Source organism: Coregonus clupeaformis, unplaced genomic scaffold (assembly GCF_020615455.1).
Source record: "Coregonus clupeaformis isolate EN_2021a unplaced genomic scaffold, ASM2061545v1 scaf0115, whole genome shotgun sequence".
NCBI classification, from domain to species: domain Eukaryota; kingdom Metazoa; phylum Chordata; class Actinopteri; order Salmoniformes; family Salmonidae; genus Coregonus; species Coregonus clupeaformis.
In genome coordinates this window covers 650081-670000 of record NW_025533570.1, presented here as the reverse complement: position 1 = coordinate 670000, position 19920 = coordinate 650081, and the positions used below count along the sequence as shown (strand labels likewise).

The 19920-nt window shown below is 43.1% G+C and overlaps 1 protein-coding gene and 1 long non-coding RNA gene across 5 annotated transcripts in view; one reads left to right on the top strand and one right to left on the bottom strand.

Moving 5' to 3' along the window:
• Positions 1 to 4579: 4579 nt before the first annotated feature.
• On the bottom strand, positions 4580 to 5450 carry LOC121543829. Its single transcript, XR_005996046.1, has 3 exons — positions 5413 to 5450; positions 5172 to 5243; positions 4580 to 4614 (listed from the first exon to the last, which is right to left on the bottom strand). It is a non-coding gene; the product is annotated as an uncharacterized LOC121543829 (long non-coding RNA).
• A 70-nt stretch (positions 5451 to 5520) lies between these two features.
• LOC121543317 (maestro heat-like repeat-containing protein family member 1) overlaps positions 5521 to 19920 on the top strand; it is an 83568-nt gene continuing 69168 nt past the window's right edge. For 2 of the 4 annotated variants that reach the window (XM_045213495.1, XM_041853110.2), the window contains exons 1-11: positions 5521 to 5797; positions 6481 to 6591; positions 7492 to 7637; positions 8790 to 8921; positions 9191 to 9353; positions 9580 to 9678; positions 10073 to 10224; positions 12499 to 12639; positions 13544 to 13636; positions 15246 to 15324; positions 16514 to 16627. In XM_045213495.1, coding sequence (XP_045069430.1) covers positions 6570 to 6591; positions 7492 to 7637; positions 8790 to 8921; positions 9191 to 9353; positions 9580 to 9678; positions 10073 to 10224; positions 12499 to 12639; positions 13544 to 13636; positions 15246 to 15324; positions 16514 to 16627 — 1141 coding nt within the window. In that variant the 5' untranslated portion in view covers positions 5521 to 5797; positions 6481 to 6569. The remainder of the gene's footprint in view (positions 5798 to 6480; positions 6592 to 7491; positions 7638 to 8789; positions 8922 to 9190; positions 9354 to 9579; positions 9679 to 10072; positions 10225 to 12498; positions 12640 to 13543; positions 13637 to 15245; positions 15325 to 16513; positions 16628 to 19920) is intronic. The other 2 variants (XM_045213494.1, XM_045213493.1) reach the window with 2 other exon arrangements.

Genomic DNA, 19920 nt, shown 5'->3' with positions numbered 1-19920 from the left:
TGATATACGTCTCCGCACTGGTCCTCGTCCTCTTCCACGTCCTCTTCCACATCCGACTCCTCTCTCTCTTTGTCCTCCTCTTACTCTGACTCTCATTGCCTCCATGCTTGCAAAGTTCTAAAAATGGCTTACCTGAGGCCTATTTGTAGTGCTAAGGCTCAGACTGATTGGTGTTCTGTTTTCTGTGCAAGTGTTTTCAGGTGTGTATGTAAATACATTTGATTGATTGATTGATTGATTGATTGGCACAGAAACCTGTTTTGTAGAAAGTTCTTTGCATATATTTTATATCATTATAAATATGGCATCAAAATGTTGAAAATCTGATTTCCCCCTAGCTGATCATTGTCTGCAGCCGGCTCTGATCGTAGTGTAATGAAAAAGGCAGGGACAGTGAACTCCTCTGTGGTGGTCGGCGAACCCTAAACTTTCTGGCCCGTATACCTGCGTAGCATCGACTGTGTCACAAAAGCATGCTGAATTGGTAAAGTCGATATCCACGGTTATAAACACAGGGTCACTACATTTATTGTTATTTGTGGTCGTAAACATTATTTTGAGTAAATTTTAAGAAGGGGGAGGGTGTTCAATTTATTTTACAGTACAAGGGGAGGGTCATGTGAAAATATTTATAACTTTAGGGAAAGGGGTGCATTTTTAAAAATGAAACCTTGAGTTGGACCAACCCTGCCCCTACAGTAAATATCAATCTGTCCCTAATAACTGTCTAAGTTAATCGAATAGTTAAGAGACATTGTTGGGTTTAGACGTTGGGTTTAGTTCATGCTGATGAATTCTTACGTTAGACTTGTGCCACATTGAATAGAAGTCATGGGATGTAATATCACATGCATCCTGTTTGACTTTCAATAGGCCTAATAGTTGAGAAAGAGAGAAAGGAAGTTGTGTTTATACATTTATCACACGTAAAACAATGTGACTCATTTATTTACCTTGACTGAATGTCCCAAATGGCACCCTACCCCCTATATAGTGCACAACTTTTGACCAGAGCTCTCTGGGGAATAGGGAGGGATAAATCAATCAATCAATCAATTTTATTTTATATAGCCCTTCTTACATCAGCTAATATCTCGAAGTGCTGTACAGAAACCCAGCCTAAAACCCCAAACAGCTAGTAATGCAGGTGTAGAAGCACGGTGGCTAGGAAAAACTCCCTAGAAAGGCGAAAACCTAGGAAGAAACCTAGAGAGGAACCAGGCTATGAGGGGTGGCCAGTCCTCTTCTGGCTGTGCCGGGTGAAGATTATAACAGAACCATGCCAAGATGTTCAAAAATGTTCATAAGTGACAAGCATGGTCAAATAATAATCAGGAATAAATCTCAGTTGGCTTTTCATAGCCGATCATTAAGAGTTGAAAACAGCAGGTCTGGGACAGGTAGGGGTTCCATAACCGCAGGCAGAACAGTTGAAACTGGAATAGCAGCAAGGCCAGGCGGACTGGGGACAGCAAGGAGTCACCACGGCCGGTAGTCCCGACGTATGGTCCTAGGGCTCAGGTCTCTCAGTTGGCTTTTCATAGCCGATCATTAGGAGTTGAAAACAGCAGGTCTGGGACAGGTAGGGGTTTCGTAACCGCAGGCAGAACAGTTGAAACTGGAATAGCAGCAAGGCCAGGCGGACTGGGGACAGCAAGGTGTCATCATGCCCGGTAGTCCTGACGTATGGTCCTAGGGCTCAGGTTCTCAGAGAGAAAGAGAGAACGAGAGAATTAGAGAGAGCATACTTAAATTCACACAGGACACTGGATAAGACAGGAGAAGTACTCCAGGTATAACCAACTAACCCCAGCCCCCCGACACATAAACTACTGCAGCATAAATACTGGAGGCTGAGACAGGAGCGGTCCGGAGACACTGTGGCCCCATCCGGAGAAACCCCCGGACAGGGCCAAACAGGAAGGATATAACCCCACCCACTCTGCCAAAGCACAGCCCCCGCACCACTAGAGGGATATCCTCAACCACCAAAGGGAATAGGAATAGGATGCCATTTGGGACGGAACCCTAATAGTTGAGAAAGAGAGGATGTAAGTTCTGTTTATTTACCATGAGTATAGCAATATTACTCATGAATTTATCATGATAGATATGGCATTGCAGCATGAACAGAGGCAAACGTGATTCACTACACTCATAATGAAACCCTCGGTTGTTCTGCCTCTCCAATTTCCAAAGGTTTCAAGAAAGAAGGGTAGTTTCATTATGAGTTCCACAGAATGCAGTTAGGCTATGCCTTGACTATTTATTGGCCTACCTTGGATCCAAATTTCCTTAACCATAAACCATTGGAGCGACCATGATGCCATGATCTTTTTAATTTGAATAGTGGTGCTGATGTTGTCATCACTAAGAGCTTATTGAAAACATTTGTCAGGTTGTGCTGGTGTTTTTGCAGGTGAGGGTAATGTGCCTCGGCCTCTCGCTGGAGTGCATTGGAAGCAGGTAAATATTGGGGCCTAGTCCAACTGACTGGCTCCCCCTAGTGCAGTTTTCCAGGTCTGTCCAAGTCCCAGTGGTTTGTTGTTACAGTTTTTTACAATCACTTTGGCACTAATTTCAGAACCTTGACGTCATTTTTCAAAACTCTAGACACAAAACTCACAACAAATTATCAAAATGCACATTTTTCAAAACTCTAACACTTTTTTCAATTGCTTGGATACAATAGACATAAAACTAAGATCATTTGTTCATTTAACAAAAATCACCTGTTCAATATGACACAACTTAACATCAAAGTACTACTATTTCAAAAGGCAATTCACACATTACATTTCAGATGAGTGTCTATTCATTTCATTACAATTATCCAACTATCAATTGATACAACTGCTCAAAATGATAAGTAACCGTTGCATTACTCTTAATGCATAGTTGTATGGAAACAGACAAACAATATTCCATGTTTAGATCATGAAAGTTTCAAGATAACAAGATTCATTGTCACCAATTAGCGTGGAGCATGAACCAATTAGACTACATTATCTATGGATGTAATATTTCATCATCATTCTTTATCAGACACCGTTTCTATGGTCCCATGTACCACCTTTTCAGACTATTTACAGTATTGACAGTACTGCACTGTATGGATGCAGGCCCTTGTAATTGCTTGTCCAATTCTGCCAACTCGTTACTGATGATTGAGTTCACATTGTGGAATGAGTATATAAAGAATTGATTGGGATCCACTTGCAACAACATAGCGATACATACTGTAACTTGGAGCCGGCAGGTGATCCAGGTCACAATAGAGGTCAAGCAGTGGTGGGAGGAAGACGTGTTGGTCAAAAGAATGGCAGGGGACAAGCACCCCTTCTGAGAGGTGGTCGTGGGCCTCGTTTGAGAGGTGTGGGGGAACGTGGTAGAGGACAAGGCCACGGACCAAGACAGCGGCAGCAACAGCATAGAGTGTCCAATGAAATCCGAGCAATAGTTGTAGACCATGTCATAAATCACGGCATGACAATGACTGAGGCGGCTACAATGATACAACCAAACCTTAGAAGGTCAACCGTGGCCTTAATAATCAGAACTTTCCGCAATGAGAACCGGTAAGTCGTCAGCATGCACTAAACATTATGCTACTCTCAATTGTCAAATGACTGCATACCAATGTGTATCACAGAGTAGGTGGTGTGACCAAGTGTCTTCTTACTGTAATGTTCCCTGTAGAATTGAGACTAGGCCAAATAGGGGAGGCAGAGGCAAAATTCTGACTGACAAACAAGAGCAGGCTGTGATCTTGGACAATGAAGACATGTTTAACAATGTGGAATCCATAAGTTTGCCGACTATTGTACGCATGCTGAAAAGGCACCAGGTGTCTTTAAAACAACTATACCGTGTGCCTTTTGAAAGAAATGCAGACAGAGTGAAGCAAATGAGGACTGAGTATGTTCAGTTTCAAGATGGCTGTTGTAATAAAATTCCCTAATAATTCTATATTGTACAGTAATCAGTAAATCTCTTTCTAAAATGTATTTTTAGAGGGTGATGGAGCTGGATGCTGATGACAACCATCACAAATTCATATATTTGGATGAGGCAGGCTTTAACCTGCCCAAGACAAGGAGGAGAGGTCGGAATTTCATTGGCCAGCGGGCAACCATCCAAGTACCTGGACAACGTGGGGCCAACATTACCATGTGTGCGGCTGTATCAGAAGATGGTGTGGTGCGACGCAGACCTCGTATTGGATCATATAATGCAGCTCTCCTTGTAACCTTCCTTGATGAGCTCGATCAGGTCTGTAGAGCTGATTGCGTGACCTATGTCATTGTGTGGGATAATGTCAGGTTCCACCATGCTCATATGGTGCAAGCATGATTTCAGGCCCATGCACAATTTACCAACCTGTATTTACCCCCATACTCTCCTTTCCTTAACCCGATTGAGGAATTTTTCTTCACATGGAGATGGAAGGTTTATGATAGGCACCCTCATGAACATGTCACTCTTCTCCAGGCCATGGATGACGCATGCAATGACATCACGGCAGACCAGTGTCAGGCCTGGATTCGCCATGCCCGAAGGTTTTTTCCAAGATGTTTGGCTAATGAAAACATCCATTGTGATGTAGATGAGAACCTGTGGCCAAATCCACAAGACAGAGTTGATGAAAATGTAGAAGTACAATAATCACTCCTATGTTTTGCTTTTTACAGTACAAGCAAGCAAGTTGAGGAACACTGCATTTGATGTTTTACAGTACTGTATTGTTTTTCATCAATATATTTAAGATTTTGTTAAATGATTCCACTGTGTCTATAGTATTCTCTCTACTACTGCAGTACTTTTACAGGGATGTATTTACATGTAGTACCATAATGAAACATGTATCACCTATTTTGTACTACAATATTTAATGATTGTACGAACAATGACACTATCGACAGTGAAACTATCGGTTGCTAGTGTGTGGGTGACCTAAATCAACATTTCATTGGTATTTCACAATAAATTAGTTTTTTGAACCAATGATTGTGCAAGTGCAAGATTTCTTTAAAGATATGAATGCACAATGCAATGTTTTGAACATTGGACAGCCTGTGTTAAAAGTGATGACCGTTTTGTGTCTAGAGTTTTGAAAAATGATGTCAAAGTTCTGAAATTAGTGCCAAAGTGATTGTAAAAAACTGTATTACCATCAGCAAGCGATGTCAAATAGCCAAGATGGCACAGGAGGCTGCTGCGGGGAGGACAGCTCTTAACAATGGCTGGAAAGGAGCATTGTTGGATAGAAAATAGAAATTCAATAGAAAAACATAGATAATGTGATGTATCCAGTCCACATTGTCAAAGTATTTCAAGTCATAACACAAAAACACATTACTTTCCTATGGCTATAAAGGTGCAAAATGTACAGAAAAGTGAAATCTCACGTACCTCGTGATGTCCAGTCAGTGATCTATCACATGTATCAGAATCATTGAACCAACTGAACTCCTGTCGAAGTCACGCCCACACTGACTCGAAGCACATGATTAGGCGTGTTTACCTGCGATGCGTTGCAGTGGCATAGAGCTAATCTACCTAGTGGATGCTAACAAGTGTCTCTCTTTGCATTGAGGAAAAATGACAAAATCACAGTGAAAGACAGTTAGTTAGATAAGTATCGGACAACATACATCACATCTTCACTGGATTACTGCGCGTGAGGAGGTTAATCCTTGCATTTGTGTGTAGCTAGCTTGCTAGCTAGTTAGCTAACAAGCGAGCCAGCCTGCCAGACGGGCTGTTCGAAAGGTTGGGAGCCGAATGTTCGCCGCTGGTATGTGGTTAACAATATGGATGTTGTCAATATACTAGAATTGAATACGTGAAATGTCATCGACCTACATTGTCCATTGTTACTGGTGACAGCTAGCTAGCGCTGTTACAGAGTTTGCCCTTCTGGCTCAGTCCGAAACAGAGCTAGCTAGCTGTCACCTGTAGCAATGGACAATGTAGGTCAATGACATTTCACGTATTCAATTATAGCATATTGACAACATCCATGCTATTAACACATACCAGCGGAGAACATGTGGAATAGCTAATTTAGCTACAGTAATATCCCAACCAAGAAAAACAGGTCTTGGTCTGACAAGGAAGTGCTGCACTTCTCTCTGACTGTTTTCAGGTTCAGGCTTGTTACCATTCGATAGCTAGTTAACAGTTGTTTTACTTTGTCATGCACTGCCACTGTCTGTTGCAATTCAGTTTGTTTGTATCCAGCATAGGACATATAATGTGGCTATTTGCGCTAGTCTTAAAGTTGCCACATAAAGTGATGCAACTGAGCTAGTCATGATGTTACTGCGCATCATTGCCAGTGAGAATATGATGGAGATTGCACCGTTTTAAGCACATGAATAACAATCACATTGTGTTGGCGTTCTATCTATTCGCCCTACTATTACCATAGGCTACATACTTTGACATGTCAAACATGCATGCGTTCTCTCTTTGCAGTGTGGTGAAACCAGATTAACAAATTTTAACCCTTCGAACCACCACATGAAATCCTAAATATCTCCAGTCCCAGCCTTCAGACAGGCGCTATGGAGGAGTCAGACGTGGAGCGTGAGTGACCTTTATTCATCTTCATGTCCTTATGCCATTGCCTCTTGATATGGGCTATCCCTTGCATAATGATTTGTTTTTGGTCAGAAGGGCATAATCTACACAATATATTTATATTTTATCTGAGTGTTCCACAACATTCTGCCCTAGCGAATGGCACGTGCCCCTGGGGTGTATTCATTCTGCCGATTCTGTTGAAAACCGTTTCTTAAACGGAAGCAAAACAGTGCGAGACCTACCTGAATTTGTCCAATAGAAACTCTCGTTTTAGTTGCAAAACAAAACGTTTTGCAACTGTTTGGTGGAATGTATAGACCCCAGTTCTCATTTGTGTCTCACTCCTCCCCGTCTATCCTGTATTCTCTCACTCCTCCCCGTCTATCCTGTATTCTCTCACTCCTCCTGTCTATCCTGTATTCTCTCACTCCTCCCCGTCTATCCTGTATTCTCTCACTCCTCCCCGTCTATCCTGTATTCTCTCACTCCTCCTGTCTATCCTGTATTCTCTCACTCCTCCCCGTCTATCCTGTATTCTCTCACTCCTCCCCGTCTATCCTGTATTCTCTCACTCCTCCCCGTCTATCCTGTATTCTCTCACTCCTCCCCGTCTATCCTGTATTCTCTCACTCCTCCCCGTCTATCCTGTATTCTCTCACTCCTCCCCGTCTATCCTGTATTCTCTCACTCCTCCCCGTCTATCCTGTATTCTCTCACTCCTCCCCGTCTATCCTGTATTCTCTCACTCCTCCCCGTCTATCCTGTATTCTCTCACTCCTCCCCGTCTATCCTGTATTCTCTCACTCCTCCCCGTCTATCCTGTATTCTCTCACTCCTCCATGTCTACCCTGCTGTGTTCTCTCACTCCTCCATGTCTACCCTGCTGTGTTCTCTCCCCACCAGAGGTGACCCTGGCCCTGCTGGATTCAGCCAATGACAAGGACCCGGTGGTCAGGGAGCAGGTCAGGAAGTCCATACTGACCCTGGGGAAGCAGCAGCCTAACAAGGTCCTGTCCATGTGCCAGGACTACCTGGTCAAACACCCCAAGGTCAGACACCACCACCACTACTACTACTGCCTCTTACTGTTGATTAACTACTGTGTGGAGCTGTGACTGGAACACTATAGTAGAAAGCCCACAGACTCATTAGCAATTTATGCAGAACTTGATGTGTGGCAGTGAATGTGGCCTATGTGTGTAGGCTATCTGTGTCTGTCTGTATTTGTGATGAGGTAGGTGGTGCTCAATGCTGGCCAGTGTAAAAGCTGTTCTGCGTTACCTTGCCTGGCTAACAATATAATTATAATCTTCTTACTACCAAGACCCAAAACTGTATCACAAGCCTGATGTTTAAAACCTACTGTACCCGTCAGATGTTTCCATTGTACTTGAAAGAACAGCATAGATTTCTAGTTCTGTTTTAGAGGTGTCGTCCCTCTTAAATTCAGCCATTTATCTGTCCTGTCACCATGATTTATGTAACTTTCACTCTCAGAACATGGGAACATTGCCAATGGGAAGTGAAAGGGCTCTTGGTTATTTTACATTTACATTTTAGTCATTTAGCAGACGCTCTTATCCAGAGCGACTTACAGGAGCAATTAGAGTTAAGTGCCTTGCTTAAGGGCACATCGACAGATTTTTCACCTAGTCGGCTCGGGGATTAGAACCAGCAACCTTTTGGTTACTGGCACAACGCTCTTACCCACTAAGCTACCTGCCGCCCCATGAGAAGAAGGCTACTGTACTGTGTGACCATAGCCCTCTGCAATGGCAATTTCAGACAGCGCCAATGCTGCTCTGTGCTGCAGATTTCCTCACAATGCTAGAGAGAAGGTTTCAAGTTTTATTAGTCGTATGCATGGGATACGCATGGTATACATCGTCAAACGAAATGCTTACTTGCAGGTTCTTTCTCGACAATGCAACAACAATGAGAAATAATAAAAGATTGCATTAGGATGTGATATGGTCTAACATGAAGAATTAACACACATCCTGCCAGAAGCTGGAGACCTTATCACTTCTCTGAAGACTGTGACTCTGCAAGTGCTACTCCAATGATATGAATACAAAAGAGATTATGAAATATACTGTATGAGAGAGACTTTTCATACAGGCCACCGTGTTGACATTAATGCATGTTGACTTAAGGCCTGTGTTTGAAGTGAATTACAATGTAACCTTATTTTCCTGCAGCTTGTAGTTGGGCACAGAGTTGTTATACTGCAGACGATTGAGCTAATTGTGAAGACCAAGATAGAGGACATCAGCTACCCGAAAATCAAAAGCATCATTTCTTTGGCCTCTGATGAAATGACCCGATCAAAGGTAAGATTGTTTCTGATGATTTAGTTATTTTGGTCTGATCTGAAATACAAAGTTGGTAATTCAATTTCTATGCTTTTAGCCTAATATTGCACGTAATCTAGTTATTCCTCTGACAAAGTACTGAATTTATCAATGGTTATTCTTTGTTATTCTAATATAGAGGCCATTGCATCAATCTGAACACTGAACAGTATCTGTTTGTTCTCATGTAAATACAAAAAGTATGGCCTAGGGTTTGATTCAACAGCTCAGTTTTCATGTTTTTACAGGATGTTGTACCTGATTGGCAACAGGCAGCCAGCAATATTTTGGTTGCTGTGGGAAACAAGTATATCAATGACATCATGGAGGAAATCCTCAGCAAGTTCCAGCCAGGGGTCCTGCCTCATTTCTTTGTGGTCCAAACGTTAGCAAGCCTCTCTGAATCCAATGGTAGGCAAACACCATACACAATGGTGTCAAGCGCACAGTATAGAGCTGCCTAAAAGGCTGCTAACATGGATCCCTTACATCCTGTCACCTAGCTTCTGAGAAGCCTTTGTTTGTGATTTTACAGATCAAGACTATTCCCCCTCAGTGTTTTTCAAATTGTTACTAGATATCTCTTGGCAGTGTAATAGCGGTAGAGTCTAACCTCTAATCTTACTTTTGTTGACAGTTTATGGTATGGTGCCGTTTCTCAATGCCATCTTGGGCACCATGCTCCCAATGCTGGGCATGGCCAAGCAGGACAACATGAAGTGGGTGTTCTCCTCTGGTAGGAGTAGATGCACTGTAGCCAACATACTGTAGCATTATTATACATGATTAAACATACGTTACCAGACCCAGCTTATAGACCTCTCTCTCTCTGTGTCAATTCAATTTAATTCAATAGACTTTATTGACATGGCAAGTTAAATTACTTACATTGTCAAAGTATACATATAACAAAATGGTGGGACCAACAGCAATAATAATAGAAGTAGTGGAAATGGGATTACCATCTCTGTCTCTGTCTCTCTGTGTCTCTCTCTCTCTGTGTCTCTCTCTCTCTGTGTCTCTCTCTCTCTCTCTCTCTGTGTCTCTCTGTGTCTCTCTCTCTCCGTGTCTCTCTCTCTCTGTCTCTCTCTTTCTTTCTCTGTCTCTCTCTTTCTCTTTCCTTCTCCCAGCTCTGTCCCACTTCAGTGAGAGCATCCTGGAGTACCTAGCCAACCTGGACAAAGCTCCTGACCCGACTGTGAGAAAGGACACGTTCTCCAGCGAGATCTACGCAGCCTACGACATCCTCTACTGCAACTGGCTCCAGAGCAGGGAATCCAAGGTACACCACATTACATTAGGAGGAGCACGAAACCAATTTGTCCTAATTAGATTTCTGTCACAACGGTCCCTCTGTTGTAGGGATATCATGATGAAAGCAACCACTTTGATTGTGTGCTGGTATTATGGGGAAGAGAAGGGAGAGGTCTACAGCCAGAGTCAGGTCAATGATTGATATCAGATGATTTCAGACATTTATGAGAGTTTCCTGGACATATTTGCCTGGTTAATTCTCTGCAAGGGAAAGGGAAAGGGAGATATCTAGTCAGTTGTACAACTGAATGCATTCAACTGAAATGTGTCTTCCGCATTTAACCCAACCCCTCTGAATCAGAGAGGTGCGGGGGGCTGCCTTAATCGACATCCACGTCTTCGGCGCCCGGGGAGCAATTAGGGTTAAGTGCCTTGCTCAAGGGCACATCGACAGATTTTTCACCTAGTCGGCTCGGGGATTAGAACCAGCGACCTTTCGGTTACTGGCACAACGCTCTTAACCACTAAGCTACCTGCCCCCCAAGGTTATGTAGAAAGGTTTTCTTGAGGTTTCTGAGTAGAGGACATAACCACAGTAGAAGTCAGTCTAGGCTTGTGGAAAATAAATAGTCCCTTATCTGTAATCTGGTCATAAACTCTGCATTCCTCCATTTTGGTTTTGAAATGATTAACCACAGAGCAACTGCAACATAACTGCTGCTGTCTTTATTTTAGAGAATGCCAAAAGTCAGATTACTCCCCGTCTCTGCACCCGCATTAATAAAAATATTTCTGCTTCAGTTAGATGTGAACTCAGTTGATTAAAACGTTTTTCCAGTGATTGGCTGTGTCCCAAATGGCTTCATATTCCCTATATCACGTGTCAAACTCATTCCACGGAGCGGCGAGTTTCTGCGGGTTTTCGCTCCTCCCTTGTACTTGATTGATGAATTTAAGGTCACTCATTAGGAAAGAACTCCTCACCTGGTTGTCGAGGTCTTGAGAGGAAAAACCAAAAACCCGCAGACTCTAGGCCCTCCATGGAATGAGTTTGACACCCCTGCCCTATAGAGTGCACTGCTTTTGTCCAGGGCCCATAGAACCCTGTTCCCTATAGAGTACACTGCTTTTGGCCAGGGCCCATAGAACCCTGTTCCCTATAGAGTACACTGCTTTTGGCCAGGGCCCATAGAACCCTGTTCCCTATAGAGTACACTGCTTTTGGCCAGGGCCCATAGAACCCTGTTCCCTATAGAGTGCACTGCTTTTGGCCAGGGCCCATAGAACCCTGTTCCCTATAGAGTGCACTGCTTTTGGCCAGGGCCCATAGAACCCTGTTCCCTATAGAGTGCACTGCTTTTGGCCAGGGCCCATAGAACCCTGTTCCCTATAGAGTGCACTGCTTTTGGCCAGGGCCCATAGAACCCTGTTCCCTATAGAGTGCACTGCTTTTGGCCAGGGCCCATAGAACCCTGTTCCCTATAGAGTGCACTGCTTTTGGCCAGGGCCCATAGGGTTCTGGTGAAAACTGATGCTGCTATATCTGGTCAAAAGTAGTACACTGTAGAGAATAGACACAGTCCTAGTGTTGTTTTTCTCTACCTGGCTGGGGCTGTAGCTACGACTAACTGTTGTTTTTCTCTACCTGGCTGGGGCTGTAGCTACGACTGTTGTTTTTCTCTACCTGGCTGGGGCTGTAGCTACGACTAACTGTTGTTTTTCTCTACCTGGCTGGGGCTGTAGCTACGACTAACTGTTGTTTTTCTCTACCTGGCTGGGGCTGTAGCTACGACTAACTGGTGTTTTTCTCTACCTGGCTGGGGCTGTAGCTACGACTAACTGGTGTTTTTCTCTACCTGGCTGGGGCTGTAGCTACGACTAACTGGTGTTTTTCTCTACCTGGCTGGGGCTGTAGCTACGACTAACTGGTGTTTTTCTCTACCTGGCTGGGGCTGTAGCTACGACTAACTGGTGTTTTTCTCTACCTGGCTGGGGCTGTAGCTACGACTAACTGGTGTTTTTCTCTACCTGGCTGGGGCTGTAGCTACGACTAACTGGTGTTTTTCTCTACCTGGCTGGGGCTGTAGCTACGACTAACTGGTGTTTTTCTCTACCTGGCTGGGGCTGTAGCTACGACTAACTGGTGTTTTTCTCTACCTGGCTGGGGCTGTAGCTACGACTAACTGGTGTTTTTCTCTACCTGGCTGGGGCTGTAGCTACGACTAACTGTTGTTTTTCTCTACCTGGCTGGGGCTGTAGCTACGACTAACTGTTGTTTTTCTCTACCTGGCTGTGGCTGTAGCTACGACTAACAGTGGCAGAAGCAGTGGGATCCATGAGTCACCTGATGGCCCATGATAAACTGGAGGAGCAGCTTCCCAAACTCATTCCCACAATCCTCTCCCTGTACAAGAAGAACACAGAGCATTACATCATCAGTAAGGTAGGTAGGCCTCTAATGACTGCTGCTGGTGTTCTATATAAGGAATAGAGTGCCAGATGGGAGGCACCCAGATAGTTCAGCAGTTTGCCTGGTCCAGATCTATGTGTGTAATAGTTTAGCTAACTCTTCTGACCTGGCAGTGTCATGTCATACAGGTAGGCCCATACAGGTAGGCCCATACAGGTAGGCCCATACAGGTAGGCCCATACAGGTAGGCCCATACAGGTAGGCCCATACAGGTAGGCCCATACAGGTAGGCCCATACAGGTAGGCCCATACAGGTAGGCCCATACAGGTAGGCCCATACAGGTAGGCCCATACAGGTATGCTTGTCATGTTCTCATGCCAAGACATCTAATTTTCTGGTTGTCTTGGCATAACAATGATAGTTAGTTGTGGAGTTGACTGAAGCACATACCGATGCAGAGTACCCTCGTCTGAAGCCGGGCACTATGGTATTTATGTTGATGTAGTGATTAAATCTAGACCAGGGTACTCTGCAGTCTGGCACTATGGTATTTATGTTGATGTAGTGATTTAAGCTAGACCAGGGTACTCCGCAGTCTGCCACTATGGTATTTATGTTGATGTAGTGATTTAAGCTAGACCAGTGTACTCTGCAGTCTGCGACTGGTATTTATGTTGATGTAGTGATTTAAGCTAGACCAGGGTACTCTGCAGTCTACCACTATGGTATTTATGTTGATGTAGTGATTTAAGCTAGACCAGGGTACTCTGCAGTCTGCCACTATGGTATTTATGTTGATTGGGACTTAAATTACTTATTTAATGGAGTCTTACTCTCCCAGTCATTCATCAGTCCTGTAGCAGTGTTTTAGTCAGTTTCCCAACACTGTCCGCTCTGCTCACTAATCAGCTCATGTTGATTTCACCTCCCCTGCAGAGCCTGTGTCAAGTTCTGGATGCTTCTGTGAACATGGGCAGCAGAGTTCTGGAGACGCAGATCGACAGCCTGCTCACTACTCTACACCAGCAGGTACGGCAAAGTGACAGGACAGTACACTGACAGGACAGTACACTGACAGGACAGTACAGTACGCTGACAGTACAGTACGCTGACAACATATGAACACGATTGCATTCTTCTAACTTTATATAGTTTATTTTTATGATTGATTATAGCTTTTTCATTCATTTAACCTTTATTTTGACAGGGAATCATCCTGAGACCAAGGTGTCTTTTTCAGAAGAGCCCTGTATACACATCAGTACACATTATACACATCACTATACACATCAATACACATTCTACACATCAATACACATTATACACATCAATACACATTATACACATCACTATACACACCAATACACATTACGCATCACTATACGCATCAATACACATTCTACATATCACTATACACATCAATACACATTCTACACATCACTATACACATTCTACTCATCACTACACATTATACACATCACTATACACATTCTACACATCACTATACACATTCTACACATCAATACACATTCTACACATTCTACTCACCACTACACATTATACACATCACTATACACATTCTACACATCACTATACACATTCTACACATCACTATACACATCAATACCCATTCTACACATCACTATACACATCAATACACATTCTACATATCACTATACACATCAATACACATTCTACACATCACTATACACATCAATACACATTCTACACATCACTATACACATTCTACTCATCACTACACATTATACACATCACTATACACATTCTACACAACACTATACACATTCTACACACCACTATACACATTCTACACACCACTATACACATTCTACACATTCTACACATCACTATACACATCACTATACACATTATACACATCACTATACACATTCTACACATCACTATACACATCAATACACATCACTATACACATCAATACACATTATATACATCAATACACATTCTACACATCAATATACACATCAATACACGAAAAGCAAAACACAATCACAGAAAACAAACACATTCTTCATGAAAAAGGTCCTCAATCAGCCTTTAGAATTGCCCTAGAGGCACCAACTAATCCGATTTTAGAGAGCCTTAGAGATTTTTCCACAAGTAAGGTACAAACAAATTAAAAGCAGATGATTGTACTGCGATGTTGAGGGAGATAGCAAGCAAGCATCTCACTGCACCTTTTACACATGCTGTAAACAGTGTATGTAACTAATAACATTTGATTTGAAAGTACTACCTCGGAACACACAGGCTTCTTACAACACGTTCTGTCACTCCGCCTGGGCTGTTTGCTCAATGACAATAGGATGTTTTTCTGTATTTAGCATAGCTAGTCATACTTGAGACTGACTATAATGGTTCTCAATGACAGGATACATAATAAATCACTTCCTCTTGTAGTCACATGGTTTGTGACTCACCCTATGCCAATACACTGACTTTGAAATGTCCACGATGCGTTGGTTTGATTGCACTTAGGTCAACATCAGTTAGATTGAATCAAGAACAAACATACTTTTCAATATGGATTGGTTGATTAGTATGAATAAGAGTTCTTGTACCTTCATGTACAGTAATTCTCATTTTGCGCTCCCTCCAGGTTTGCGCACCTGTTGACTACAGCAACCCACCGACGGTGAAAAATCACAACGAGGTATTAAGATGCTTCAGCATACTAGGTTGGTTTTCTGTTCTTCAATAATGCGTGTGTGTGTTTTGTCTCTGGGTTTATTAGATTGAGAGGTCAGGGTTGTAGTCAATTAAGTAAATGTTGCAGATAGAAACGCATTGAACGATTCCTTATTCTACATGACAATCACAACTGTTCTACCCAATATATTTATATCTGAATGTTCTAGAACAGGCACCTTGACCTGGTCTTTGTTAGTCCAGTCAGTGGACCAGTGTGTGTTGTTGTAATCCAGTAGTCATGTGCTGCCTGTTGGGGAGGGAGGGATTAAAGTCCCCCTGCCACACAGACACACTGCTGCTGTAGCAATATGCCAAACGTCTGACTTTTACTGCTCTTCCAAGTTATGGAGTTGGGCTTGAAGACCTTTGGCTGCAACGTGTAGAAGGATTTAATGAGGGGCCGGTCATCACTGTTTGGACTGTGTGCTTGCGTCTAAATATTACTGTCTGGGCCTATATACATTTTCAGATGATCTGGGTAATTTCCATTACATTGTATAATTAAGCAGTAAGGCCCAAGGGGGTGTGGTATATGGCCGATATACCATGGCTAAGGGCTGTTGTTATGCACGACGCAACGTGGATTTCCTGGATACAGCCCTTAGCCGTGGTATATTGGCCATATACCACAAACCCCAGAGGTGCCTTATTCCTATTATACACTGGTTACCAATGTAATTAGAGCAGTAAAAATAAATGTTTTGTCATACCCGTGGTATATGGTCTGATATATTTGTCAGCCAATCAGCATTCAGGGCACGAACCACCCAGTTTATAATATAAAACTGATAATGGAATTGTAGAATACCAGTATTAATTGGTGCTGTTACCTACATAGATGGTATATAGGCCGAGTACAGTACTATGTTCAGAGTTCCAGACTGTTTTCCCTCTTCAACCAATACAAAACTCTGTCTGTGTCTCAAGTGGCACCCTACTATGAGCCCTGGTCAAAAGTAGTGCACTATAAAGGGAATAGGGTGCCGTTGTGAACAAAGTCTTTGTTATTTTAGAACTTGGAGCTGCTGCAGGGAAACTACATGATGGACACCATGTCCTCCTTTAATGAGATAATCCATGATTAGATCTTAGATGGTGTGACTTCACTCCGGGGTAAATGTGTTTAAACTTTAAACACTCGTCTGACTCTGTGCCGTACGCTTCCTTCTTCCGCAGCCAACACCTTCCCAGACCGGCTGATCATGTTTGTGCTTCAGAAACTGGAGAACAGTAATGAGAGGAACCGCATGGGCTCCCTGGCCGTGCTCCGACACCTCATCAACTCCTCCAGTAAGACTGGTAGTTAGTCTGGCTCGGGTCTGTCTGCACAGGACAGGAGGCACTTACTACAGTGTGTGTATATATATATATATATATATATATATATATATATATATATATTTTTTTTTTTCAGTGAGGGAAAAAAGTATTTGATCCCCTGCTGATTTTGTACGTTTGCCCACTGACAAAGAAATGATCAGTCTATAATTTTAATGGTAGGTTTATTTGAACAGTGAGAGACAGAATAACAACAAAAAAATCCAGAAAAAGCATGTCAAAAATGTTATAAATTGATTTGCATTTTAATGAGGGAAATAAGTATTTGACCCCCTCTCAATCAGAAAGATTTCTGGCTCCCAGGTGTCTTTTATACAGGTAACGAGCTGAGATTAGGAGCACACTCTTAAAGGGAATGCTCCTAATCTCAGCTTGTTACCTGTATAAGACACCTGTCCACAGAAAGCAATCAATCAATCAGATTCCAAACTCTCCACCATGGCCAAGACCAAAGAGCTCTCCAAGGATGTCAGGGACAAGATTGTAGACCTACACAAGGCTGGAATAGGCTACAAGACCATCGCCAAGCAGTTTGGTGAGAAGGTGACAACAGTTGGTGCGATTATTCGCAAATGGAAGAAACACAAAAGAACTGTCAATCTCCCTCGGTCTGGGGCTCCATGCAAGATCTCAACTCGTGGAGTTGCAATGATCATGAGAACGGTGAAGAATCAGCCCAGAACTACACGGGAGGATCTTGTCAATGATCTCAAGGCAGCTGGGACCATAGTCACCAAGAAAACAATTGGTAACACACTACGCCGTGAAGGACTGAAATCCTGCAGCGCCCGCAAGGTCCCCCTGCTCAAGAAAGCACATATACATGCCCGTCTGAAGTTTGCCAATGAACATCTGAATGATTCGGAGGAGAACTGGGTGAAAGTGTTGTGGTCAGATGAGACCAAAATCGAGCTCTTTGGCATCAACTCAACTCGCCGTGTTTGGAGGAAGAGGAATGCTGCCTATGACCCCAAGAACACCATCCCCACTGTCAAAGATGGAGGTGGAAACATTATGCTTTGGGGTGTTTTTCTGCTAAAGGGACAGGACAACTGTACTGTCAAATCTTGGGTGAGAACCTCCTTCCCTCAGCCAGGGCATTGAAAATGGGTCGTGGATGGGTATTCCAGCATGACAATGACCCAAAACACACGGCCAAGGCAACAAAGGAGTGGCTCAAGAAGAAGCACATTAAGGTCCTGGAGTGGCCTAGCCAGTCTCCAGACCTTAATCCCATAGAAAATCTGTGGAGGGAGCTGAAGGTTCGAGTTGCCAAACGTCAGCCTCGAAACTTTAATGACTTGGAGAAGATCTGCAAAGAGGAGTGGGACAAAATCCCTCCTGAGATGTGTGCAAACCTGGTGGCCAACTACAAGAAACGTCTGACCTCTGTGATTGCCAACAAGGGTTTTGCCACCAAGTATTAAGTCATGTTTTGCAGAGGGGTCAAATACTTATTTCCCTCATTAAAATGCAAATCAATTTATAACATTTTTGACATGCATTTTTCTGCATTTTTTTGTTGTTATTCTGTCTCTCACTGTTCAAATAAACCTACCATTAAAATGATAGACTGATCATTTCTTTGTCAGTGGGCAAACGTACAAAATCAGCAGGGGATCAAATACTTTTTTCCCTCACTGTACATACACATATATATATATATATATATATACAGTGGGGGAAAAAAAGTATTTAGTCAGCCACCAATTGTGCAAGTTCTCCCACTTAAAAAGATGAGAGAGGCCTGTAATTTTCATCATAGGTACACGTCAACTATGACAGACAAATTGAGATTTTTTTTCTCCAGAATTTTTTTTATTTGTGAATTTATTTGCCAATTATGGTGGAAAATAAGTATTTGGTCAATAACAAAAGTTTCTCAATACTTTGTTATATACGCTTTGTTGGCAATGACACAGGTCAAACGTTTTCTGTAAGTCTTCACAAGGTTTTCACACACTGTTGCTGGTATTTTGGCCCATTCCTCCATGCAGATCTCCTCTAGAGCAGTGATGTTTTGGGGCTGTCGCTGGGCAACACAGACTTTCAACTCCCTCCGAAGATTTTCTATGGGGTTGAGATCTGGAGACTGGCTAGGCCACTCCAGGACCTTGAAATGCTTCTTACGAAGCCACTCCTTCGTTGCCCGGGCGGTGTGTTTGGGATCATTGTCATGCTGAAAGACCCAGCCACGTTTCATCTTCAATGCCCTTGCTGATGGAAGGAGGTTTTCACTCAAAATCTCACGATACATGGCCCCATTCATTCTTTCCTTTACACGGATCAGTCGTCCTGGTCCCTTTGCAGAAAAACAGCCCCAAAGCATGATGTTTCCACCCCCCATGCTTCACAGTAGGTATGGTGTTCTTTGGATGTAACTCAGCATTCTTTGTCCTCCAAACACGACGAGTTGAGTTTTTACCAAAAAGTTCTATTTTGGTTTCATCTGACCATATGACATTCTCCCAATCCTCTTCTGGATCATCCAAATGCACTCTAGCAAACTTCAGACGGGCCTGGACATGTACTGGCTTAAGCAGGGGGACACGTCTGGCACTGCAGGATTTGAGTCCCTGGCGGCGTAGTGTGTTACTGATGGTAGGCTTTGTTACTTTGGTCCCAGCTCTCTGCAGGTCATTCACTAGGTCCCCCCGTGTGGTTCTAGGATTTTTGCTCACCGTTCTTGTGATCATTTTGACCCCACGGGGTGAGATTTTGCGTGGAGCCCCAGATCGAGGGAGATTATCAGTGGTCTTGTATGTCTTCCATTTCCTAATAATTGCTCCCACAGTTGATTTCTTCAAACCAAGCTGCTTACCTATTGCAGATTCAGTCTTCTCAGCCTGGTGCAGGTCTACAATTTTGTTTCTGGTGTCCTTTGACAGCTCTTTGGTCTTGGCCATAGTGGAGTTTGGAGTGTGACTGTTTGAGGTTGTGGACAGGTGTCTTTTTATACTGATAACAAGTTCAAACAGGTGCCATTAATACAGGTAACGAGTGGAGGACAGAGGAGCCTCTGAAAGAAGAAGTTACAGGTCTGTGAGAGCCAGAAATCTTGCTTGTTTGTAGGTGACCAAATACTTATTTTCCACCATAATTTGCAAATAAATTCATAAAAAATCCTACAATGTGATTTTCTGGATTTTTTTCTTCTCAATTTGTCTGTCATAGTTGACGTGTACCTATGATGAAAATTACAGGCCTCTCTCATCTTTTTAAGTGGGAGAACTTGCACAATTGGT